This window comes from Solanum tuberosum, unplaced genomic scaffold (assembly GCF_000226075.1).
Source record: "Solanum tuberosum cultivar DM 1-3 516 R44 unplaced genomic scaffold, SolTub_3.0 scf00184, whole genome shotgun sequence".
In the NCBI taxonomy this organism is placed as follows: Eukaryota; Viridiplantae; Streptophyta; class Magnoliopsida; order Solanales; family Solanaceae; genus Solanum; species Solanum tuberosum.
The window spans coordinates 587,165-597,765 of record NW_006239109.1 but is presented as its reverse complement, the minus strand read 5'-3'; the positions used below and the strand labels follow the sequence as shown (position 1 = coordinate 597,765).

Genomic DNA, 10,601 nt, shown 5'->3' with positions numbered 1-10,601 from the left:
TGGGTTTTGGGGGGGGGGGGGGGAGGGGAGAGAATACATTTTTATTTGTTTTTACTTGTCATATTTAAATTTTGACATATTTATTAAAAACTAATGTTTGTCACAACTATTTAACCATACTACATTTATTAATTGATGTATATATTTTAAGAAATAATTAATTATTACTAAGAATAAAATGTATTATTTAAAAAAAAAAAAAATAGTCGAAGATAATAATAAGATATTTTCTTGTTTAGGACCACTCCGTTTTGTGGAACAAGTCTACTATGGGAGTATGCCCTCGTTCGTACTAAACCCACACGCATGGACCAAGGTAAGTTTTTTTTTTCCAATATTGTTTTGACCAAAAAAAATTGTTATAATAATATAATATACTACATAATAAAAGAAAAGTTAAACATATATATCATTTGATTATCGATTTTCAGATAGCAAGTGTAATATTCTTAGATCAACCAATAAACACTGGATTCTCATATGTAACAAATGAAGTTGCATATAAGCAAACTGATGTACAAGCATTTGATTATGTCTATGAATTCCTAAGAAAGGTGGGTACGTAATTTATGAAATTTTTCATTATAAACTAAATTGAAATCATGTTTACTCAACTATGAATTTATTATTTCAGTGGCTCAGTGATCATCCAGAATACATCTCAAATCCATTTTACATGTCTGGAAACTCATATGCTGGCAAGATGATACCAGTTGTAGCCCAATTGATATCAAATGGTAAGGTTCATGTATACTATCGATAAAGAAATTGCATACGTGTTCCAAATTAATCAATTTGATGTACCGCGTACTAGCTAGATACATAATAGATCGATATCCCGATGGAGACACTTATCAGAATGAAGGATGGACAATTGAATATTCTTAATTTGTTGAAAAATTATATAGAAGATTTTACTCATGTATATATAGATCAAAAACTACGTTTCTTACATATAATAAATCTTAAAGAAATTATTCTTTGATTTTTGCAAATGCAGGAAATACAGCAGGCAAAGAGCCATTTGTTAATCTTCAGGTTAATAGTTCTCTAATTAGAATTTGTTATCTAATAATTAATTACCATCATCAAGTAATATTTTATTTTTTTTAATTTAAGGGGTATTTAATTGGCAGTCCTGGAACACTTCGTCCTCAAGAAGACAATTATCAAATACTTTTTAGTTATGGCATGGGACTTATATCTGATGAACTTTATAAGGTTAAGTCATAATTAATTTGTTTTAATTACTTTCTACATTATATATAATTAGGTTTAAAATTTGAGATGTTAATTTAACTTGAATATTGATTTGTGTTAACAGTCATTAGAGAAGAATTGTGGAGGAGAATATACAAATATAGATCCCAACAATAAAGGATGTGCAAATGACTTTCGAATTTTCAAGCAGGTTATAATTATTGTTTTACAGTATTATCGATTGATCGATGTAATAGTAGGTTATTTGTTATTTTTATGTCAGTAAATTAACATATAGTTATGCAGTTAGTTAAAAACATTAATGGGGAACACATATTAGAGCCCTTTTGCACATATGATTATCTTCAAGGTCCATATCAAATGTCTGGTGAGAGAAGATTACTTGATGAAAAACTCATCTCCTTGCAACGTCAAGACAAGTGTGCTGTAAGTTCTTTATATATATATATATATATTTCTATGTATTTCTGATTTTCGTCGTTGAGAGACTTTAATATCTATAGACTATAGTATGTCAGAAACGACATTTGAGGTGGTTAGACTTATATCTTGATATTCTCCTAGCATATATATAGATGGTCTAGCTACAATGTCCGATGATAAAGAATTACTACTAAAATAAAAGAAAGAAAAGAATAAAAATTAGGAATATCAAATAATATCGCAAATGGTTATTCAACTCTAGGCAGTTCGTTTAGAAAGTCACATAACTTTGTTTTATACAATTAAGTGACTTTAGATTATAAAACAAAATTGAGTCTCCCAGCATATATATACATGTTCAACCTAAAATGTCCGGTGATGAAGAAATACTACTAAAACAAAAGAAAGAAAGAAATAAAAGTATATATTTGATAATATCACAGATGGTTATTCAACTCTAGGTAAATCATTTAGAAAGTCGCTTAACTTTGTTTTATACAATTAAGTGACTTTAGATTATAAAACAAAATTGAGTCTCCCAGCATATATATACATGTTCAACCTAAAATGTCCGGTGATGAAGAAATACTACTAAAACAAAAGAAAGAAAGAAATAAAAGTATATATTTGATAATATCACAGATGGTTATTCAACTCTAGGTAAATCATTTAGAAAGTCGCTTAACTTTGTTTTATACAATTAAGTGACTTTAGATTATAAAACAAAATTGAGTCTCCCAGCATATATATACATGTTCAACCTAAAATGTCCGGTGATGAAGAAATACTACTAAAACAAAAGAAAGAAAGAAATAAAAGTATATATTTGATAATATCACAGATGGTTATTCAACTCTAGGTAAATCATTTAGAAAGTCGCTTAACTTTGTTTTATACAATTAAGTGACTTTAGATTATAAAACAAAATTGAGTGATTTTCTAAGAAAAATATCCTCATCCATCTGCGAAATTATCTCCCAAAAAAATTGAAAAAAGAAGAAGACAGATAAAAATGAAGAAAATAATCCATAGTGGACGAGGCTTTATCCTTATACAAAACATGTTTTATCATTTTGACATTCATAATTTTTTTTTACCACATTACTGTTTGTGTATATAACTTAAATGAATAAATAAAATACTAGTAATTGTAGAAACTTATTCTCAATTACTTCAGTCTGATTGGCGCAAGCATATGAAGTATTGGGCTAATGACCCGAAAGTCCAAGAAGCTCTTCATGTTCGAAAGGTACGTGGATTACAATAAGAGTGTACAGTATATATATCACATAATTTTACTATATCACTTAGTTACTCGTAATTTTACTCTTCACAGAGAATCATAGGAAGCTGGGTACAATGTAACAAAATTTCAAGTGTAGGCTCTCCTCCCAACTACACTCTCACGATCGATAATGTTGTACCATATCATGCAAATCTAAGCACTAAAGGTTATCGATCACTTATATACAGGTAATTAGTACTCAATATTGTTCCGTTTGTGTCTATGTAAATTTTATATATTTGGCATGAGATTAAAGTTATTGCATGATATCTGAATAACACAAAGTAAATGGAAGTTTCATCATGAAAATCAAATATTGTTTATTGTTTGAAACTTTTAAAGTTAGAGTTGTATTTGATCATACTTTTTGCAAATAATGTTTATAATTTGAATGTATTTTTTCTAATATAATAAAAGTGGTAACACAGTAGATTTGAAATACAAATTCAAGTTGTATTTGAAATTTTCATGAACAAATACTAATTTCTTAAAAAGTAAAGAGAATTTCTGAAAAAAATAAATAAATTTTCATGATTAAGCGGGTCCTAAATCTCACCTAGTGCCACAAAACTAAAAAAGATTAATACTTCAAAAGATATGTGAGCCCCTGCGGAGATATACAGAAGAACTTTTTTCATGTCATTATAATTTTATTGTTCGATGTATTTACAATAATTTCATGAATATAAAATGGAGGTTTTTTTCTTTTCATGTTTAAACAGTGGCGATCATGATTATTCAGTACCTTTTCAATCCACACAGAAATGGATAAAGTCTCTAAACTACTCCATTGTTGATGATTGGCGTCCATGGAACGTAAATAATCAAGTTGCTGGGTAATTAATCTCCAAATTTAACATCCTTAATTACAATTATGAATTCTTAAAACTAATTATTATTATGTGAGTTGATAATGCTTAATCATTTTTTCTAATATCGTATCCTTGTAGTTATACGAGATCTTACTCCAACAAAATGACTTTTGCAACAGTGAAGGTATGAAATTAATTGTAGAATAATTTTCATGAAAATTGGAAATTATTAATTTATCTCAATTTAGTCAGATTGATTTTTATTTAACGAGACTTATTTTAACTTTATACTTGTATTTAACTTTGTGTTTTTTTTTTTCAAAAAAAAAAGGGATCAGGACACACAGCTTGTAGATACAAACCTGAAGAATGTTTTGGTATGTTCAAAAGATGGATAAATCATGATCCTTTATAAATAGTGCTCAATTTCATCTATATATCTTCTCTCTATTTTTATTTTAATGAAATAATCTTTTCTTTCAACTCTTGGAGATCAATTTTATTGCCCACATATCATTGAAAAGAATAATCTTGTATTAAATTGTGAATGAATCAGATATTATGTATTTATTCTTGAATTCGTATTTATATTATTAGCTTCAGTTATGCAGTATATCTTTGAGGGTTCATAAATGCATTTGAAGGATCTAAAAATGTTAATAAAAAAAGCTCTAAATTTGAAAAGAAGATGTATAACTCCTAAACACTGCAGGAAAGTATCTGATAAATGCAAGTTACATTCGATACACGATTTTAAGCTTATGAGTTCTGAATATCAAAATAGGATAACAATTGATTGAATAGATTAGACATACATTGGATTTTGTCTGTCGTAGATCCACCCCTGCTAATTATCTAGGTCTTTTCAACTAGAAGTGCATGCAAGTCTTGAATGAAGTTATCGATGTAGTTACTCATGAAGCCAGGACTTGAAAGAAGTTCCTTCTATTTCATATGATTCTTTTTCACAAGACAACCGATTTGGCTATCTTTATCCATCACACATTTCACAGCCTTGAACAAATTCTCCTTAGTAAACAAATCATTTTCGTCTTTCTCCACTTCTACACCAACCTTAAGTTGTTTTTCCATCAGCCTAGCATTAAAAATGTGATCAATAGGCCTTGGCAAAAGTACCAATTGACAATCACACAGTGCCAAAGACTCCCACATCGACCCATAACCACAGTGAGTTACGAAACAACCAACTGATTTGTGTCTTAAAATCTCCAATTGTGGCACCCAACAATCAAGAATCAATCCCTTTTCTTGAACCCTTTCTTTGAATCCCTCTGGTAAGGCTTCTTCTACTGAATTTGTCCCTTGAGGTGGCTTAACAACTAAAAGAAATGGTAACTCAGTCAGTTCAAAGCCTAAAACAAGTTCTTGAAACTGCTTCTTTTCAAGAATCAATTGACTCCCAAATGCACAGAACACTACTGATCTTGGCTCGAATTTCTCAAGCCAATTCGATATTCCGTGTTCTTCTAAAGGCTCCTTTTTCGGCTCAGAAATAACAGGTCCGGTGTAAAGGACTGGCTTTTCAAATTGTGTTGAGATGTAGTCACAAAAATTTCCTTCAATCTCTCTACATGTTTTCATAGCTATTGCGTCACATCGTGTCATTCCCTTCTTTACTCGTTCATAAAATGTCACCCCCTTGCCATATTCATGAAATACAAATGACAACAACTTAGCTTCACATTCGCGCAACACCACAGTTGTAGAAGGGTAACCTGGATATCCAACAATTAACCACATCTTTAGATAGCAAAATAGAATAGCAGTTATTCTAGCAAATCATGGCACTATATGATACATAATAGTATTACTAAAGTTACAGTTTTGGCGATTCTTCCTTTGGTTGTTCCAAACAAGCTATACAAGCAGTTGCGGAGTCAGGAAATTCATATTTGGGACCTAAAACAACTTTTGAAATCTCATTAAGCCGTAACCACTACAGTTAGAAAAAAAATCTTAATGTCAAACAGGAAATTCTTCCTTGTATATTTACACTGTGATTTTTCAATGGTACTAGCTCCGCCCTTGATGAGAAGAAGACAAATGAGAATTACATATATTAGGAAAACCTCAGCTTGTAAATTGTAATGACTCAAAATTATCAAGTGCAAATACCAGTGTAATGTCTTTTGCTTACCAATTACTATATAGCCCATGTCGAATGTAGGTTTGAACATAATATACTCGTTCAATAGTTTTAGTCTAAACTTTTTATTTGTGATAAAAAAAAAATTCACTACTAAACATGTACAAAATTAAATTAAGAACATCGCATATATTCATTTATATGGAGAAGGGTCTAATACAAATATACCCTTCGTTTACTTTTTGGCCACAAAATGCCCTTGGATTAACCTTTGTGGCCCTATTATATAAGAAATATGGATATATTCAATTTATCTCTAATATCTTGTTTATGAACTATAGTTTGCATATATTCAAACAAAACTTCAGCTACAAATCAATCTGATTTCAAACCATGTCCAAACGGAACCTAAATTCGCCTTTGAATATAACTACACCAAAAAAGCACAAAAAAAAAAAAAAGAAAGAGGAGGAGAAGGGTGACCTGGTGGTGGCTTTACTAATTCAGCTGCAGTTGATGCCATAAAAATAGCCTTATCCGGTGATCGAATTAATGTTGCTGATGATACAGCAGGGCAAACAACTCTGTAAAACAGAGTTTTGATGCCCCCAATTTCTAGTGCTAAATCAGGAATCCAATAAGCAAAATCAAAGAAAACAAAATGGGGTTTTAGATTTTGAAGAAAAAATTTGATTTCATCATACAATTCATCAAAAGCTGTTGCTAATAGACTCTCCAAAGATCTATGAATATCAGATGTAGTCTCTGCTGCATATGGAAGGCCATCAACATGAGGGATTGTCAGTTTATGGAATTTGGATAAAGATTGAATTTTTGAAGTCTAATTTCTGCATTTTTGGGCAACAAGAAGGTAATTTTGTGACCTCTTTTTGCAAGTTCATATGAGAGGTTCATAAATGGGATTAAGTGCCCAAAAGCAAGCCATGGGAACATTACTATTTCCATCTTTTTCTTTTCTCTTTCGCCTTTGATGAAATGCTACTTTATTTGATCATATTTGTTTTTTTATTAGAGTTGGGGGTTAGTGGGTCGGTGGATAGGGATATGGGTATCGTTTAAAATTATTTTTAAAAAATTAAATGGATCGGTTAGTTGGTTCTCTATCTTCATCCCGAGAGGCTTTAATATCTATAGCATGTCAGAAACTGGAGGTGGTTTGTAACAAATGGTTGTAGTGATTTTCTCAACTTAATAACCAAACAATAGAGAGAACAAACTAACAAGCTTTGATTTATACGAAAACGAGCACTTACAATATGAAGAACTCGAACAATAACAGTAACTATAAAGGAAGGGATGAGGGAACTAAGAGAGAATTGGGGATGAGAAGCACAGTTTTTGCCTAAGCATAATCATAATTTGCATAAACCTATTTTGCTCTCACTAGTCTTTATTTATCAACTCGAATCCCACACATAGCCACTTAATTCGGTGTTGGGCCGCTTTGCCAATACTTGTCTAGGCCCATTCATAACAATACTCCCAACTCCAATAAGAACCTTGTCCTCAAGGTTCGAGTAGGCATGAGCATCCCCTCGTATAATCAGATTGGTAAGAAACTTTATTGGCATGGCAAAAATGTATACTCATGTGAGATTTTTCCAAAAGAGCAATGCACCTTATGATATCATCCAAACTAGTCGAAGTACTATTGGCAGCCACATAAGGGAACTTTGTCATATTTTGTAGCAGCAACTCACACAGATGCCAAATAGAAGCTGCAATGTCCTTGATCTCATTCCATTCTTCCCTACCATCAGCCCCTTTTTTATCAAATGAAATATTTCCATGATTGACCAAAATGTAGGTAGTACTGCCAGATAATGGGATGCTGAGAATTTCACCAAGGCTACTGATAGGATCAAAAAGAGGTCCAAAAGCACTCGAAATATCATAAAAGTAGTACTTCGTACCATGCTCAGACTTGTCAATGCTACAATTGTTCACCTCGAAGTACTGAGCAATAGTTGTCAAAGCTCTCCTTCCGCCAAATCTCTCCACTAGAACTGATAACAACCATGATCTTTCTGATTCACAATAAAACTCTTCCGCATTATCAAATTGAGTTCAGTTATTACTTGCCTTGCAACCACACATTTAATTTGTCAAAAGGATAACAAAAACTAATGCATTATTACCTAAGCCATGATGTAATTTATGACGCGCAGCCGACTCTACTATCTCTATGACCCCATAAAGTGTGTAACGAGAGCAGTGATACAGCGAAGATGCAACATTGATGTTTGCTGGAAGTTGGCGACAAAAATGTCATGTTTTACCACATAATATTCAGCGAAGACCGTACCAGTGAATATGCAATTAAAGGACATGTTAATGCATTGCATTTTTATCACCATTTTAACCCCTGCTGGACACTTAGCTTGATCTGCTCTCTGATAAATGTAATTCTGCTTGTAGTGAATATCGTCATATGTACGTTTTAGGATGATCTCCTCAAGACAGACTCCTATTTCTAGAAAATGTAACACAAGCTCAAAATCACTTGTACATCCTGTGAAACCAATTAACTTTACCACCTTTAGATGTTTGTGAACAAAACGATTATGTTCAAATTGACTAGGAGAAGCCAAAATCTGCGAAAATAAAACAAAAAAACTTAGTGACAAGTTACTTTACCTCTTTATACAAGATGTCAGTGTATGTTATCTGCCTCGAATCGAATGAAAAAAAAAAAACAGGGTCAGGACATAACATGATACTCTAGAATACAGTTCTTTTATCCCAATCATAGATCTCAAGACAGCCAGTCGTAAGTATCTCCACCTACGAGAGACAAGACAGGTTTTTGCTGCCTCCTTTACGGATAAATACGAAAGAATGACCACAAGCAACTCGTCGTTCAATTCATCAATCTTGGGATCCTACACATAAAAAGATAACAATACAAGTGGGATGCCAAAAGAAAAAAAGAAAAAAAACCAGAATTACCTGTCCAGGTCGAACACGAACTTGTCCATCAGCCATCTTTTTCTGTTGTTATATCCAATGGAGACCAAAGCCTACACAAGACAAGCACAAAGTGCTGAAATTTAAAGGACATCAATTATACATATGTTAGTTATTTCACCTTTTGTCGTACCTACAATAATACATAATTTCCCGTTATGCGAGTTTCTAAATTATCATTCAAACATGGTATACATGAATAACTAAGTTGCTATTGTCATATAAAAATGAGAAAAGACATAAAATTACCACTGAAATTGTCCCGAATTTTCAAAAGATACCTTAACTTTGCAATCATCCTATTTCCCCATTAAACACTATTGAACTGATATTATTATATCATTTTTCGAAAAACCCCATATTTTAAGAAGCAAATGTGTTCACACACTAATCATTACATGACACGTGTTAATTTAATTAAAAATATAAATTTTTTTCATCCTAAGTTTTTCTTTATCTTTTATTTTCTTTATTTCTCTCTCTTACTTTTTGACTTATTTTAATTTTGATTTCATCTTCCATCCCCCTCCCCGTGTGAAGTTTATCCATTCCTCTATTTTCTTTCTTTTTCTTCACCTCCCACCCTCACCTCAAGTTGAACCCCTCTCCCATTTGTTTCTTTTCTATTTCTTCTTCATCTCCAATCTAATTCTTTATTTCAATAATTTTTTTATTAAAAAAATCATATTATTTTGTAGACTTAATTGAACTATTGATAACAAGACTAATTATTTTTCTAAGAAAATTTAAAATTTTGAAGGAATCATCAATTACTCCTTGTCATATAACTTCAAAATTAGAAATGATAATTTTAAAAGAATCAATGAATTCCCTGAAAATTGAAAGAACTTGATTGAAATCGGATAAAAAAACTATAGGATACCTCCTAATCATCTTGAAATTTAATGGGTTTATTAAATTGTTCAAAATGTAAAAAAAATATTTAGATAAAGTTTTAAAATTACAGAAAATAAAACTAATAGTAGTAAAAAGGAGAAGGTGAAATTGTGGTAAAAATGATGACATTGAGAGTGAAAAGTTTCAATGGAAATGTCAATGAATTATTGAACAAGAAAGAAGAAAGAAGAAAGAGAAAATAATAAGGAAAAAAAGTTAAAATAATAAGAAAATATATTTTATAATAAAATACTTGTAAAAATAAAATTATATTAGTTATTTTAGGTTGCTCACTCACTATGTCAAGTGGACAAAAAATGATGTAATAATATCAGTTCAAGATTATTTAGTGTGGTAATAGGACGTCCACATAGTTAAGGTGTTTTTTTGAAAATTTGAGACAAGTTCAGGTGTCACTTATGTCTTTTCTCTATAAAAATTAATACATGAATAACTTGTTTCTTATTCACCAAATCAGGTACAAGTACTAAAGGGAACTGAAATAAAAAACATACTCACAGTCGGAGACAAAACAATGGATGATTGGAATTATCAAGAGAGAGTGGGGCACAAAACTTAGGCATTAAACCGGAATGAATACATTGGGAAACAGGTTGCCGTTCAAAAGTTATACTACTCCTAGTTTGGTTCGTTTTGCTAGAGTTGGATCAAGTTTGAATTGAACATAGAATTGAGAAAACCTCATAATAATTTAAAAAAGTTATGCTAGTGTAACTGGCTAAGTTCAATTTGAAAATACCATACTGCATCCGTAATGCACACACTAAAATAAAACTTGAAGGATGTATACACTTTTTGAGTTACTAATTTACATCATTCAGAAATGGTAAGATTCTTCCCCACCCAC

General features: G+C 31.3%; 2 protein-coding genes across 2 annotated transcripts in view; one reads left to right on the top strand and one right to left on the bottom strand.

The window, feature by feature from the left end:
• LOC102601286 (serine carboxypeptidase-like 11) overlaps positions 1-4,319 on the top strand; it is a 7,444-nt gene extending 3,125 nt beyond the window's left edge. The window contains exons 3-14 of the mRNA XM_006354833.2: positions 240-316; positions 432-554; positions 635-737; positions 1,001-1,038; positions 1,120-1,221; positions 1,325-1,411; positions 1,507-1,647; positions 2,822-2,893; positions 2,981-3,117; positions 3,652-3,765; positions 3,880-3,925; positions 4,073-4,319. Of these exons, the coding sequence (XP_006354895.1) occupies positions 240-316; positions 432-554; positions 635-737; positions 1,001-1,038; positions 1,120-1,221; positions 1,325-1,411; positions 1,507-1,647; positions 2,822-2,893; positions 2,981-3,117; positions 3,652-3,765; positions 3,880-3,925; positions 4,073-4,156 (1,124 nt within the window). The 3' untranslated portion in view covers positions 4,157-4,319. The remainder of the gene's footprint in view (positions 1-239; positions 317-431; positions 555-634; positions 738-1,000; positions 1,039-1,119; positions 1,222-1,324; positions 1,412-1,506; positions 1,648-2,821; positions 2,894-2,980; positions 3,118-3,651; positions 3,766-3,879; positions 3,926-4,072) is intronic.
• Positions 4,320-4,434: 115 nt separating this feature from the next.
• LOC102600382 (UDP-glycosyltransferase 79B6-like) lies at positions 4,435-6,833 on the bottom strand. The gene is made up of 2 exons (XM_006354831.2): positions 6,332-6,833; positions 4,435-5,477 (listed from the first exon to the last, which is right to left on the bottom strand). Exons 1-2 carry the CDS (start codon positions 6,369-6,371, stop codon positions 4,687-4,689), a joined length of 831 nt encoding a protein of 276 aa, XP_006354893.1. The 5' UTR covers positions 6,372-6,833; the 3' UTR covers positions 4,435-4,686.
• Positions 6,834-10,601: the final 3,768 nt, after the last annotated feature.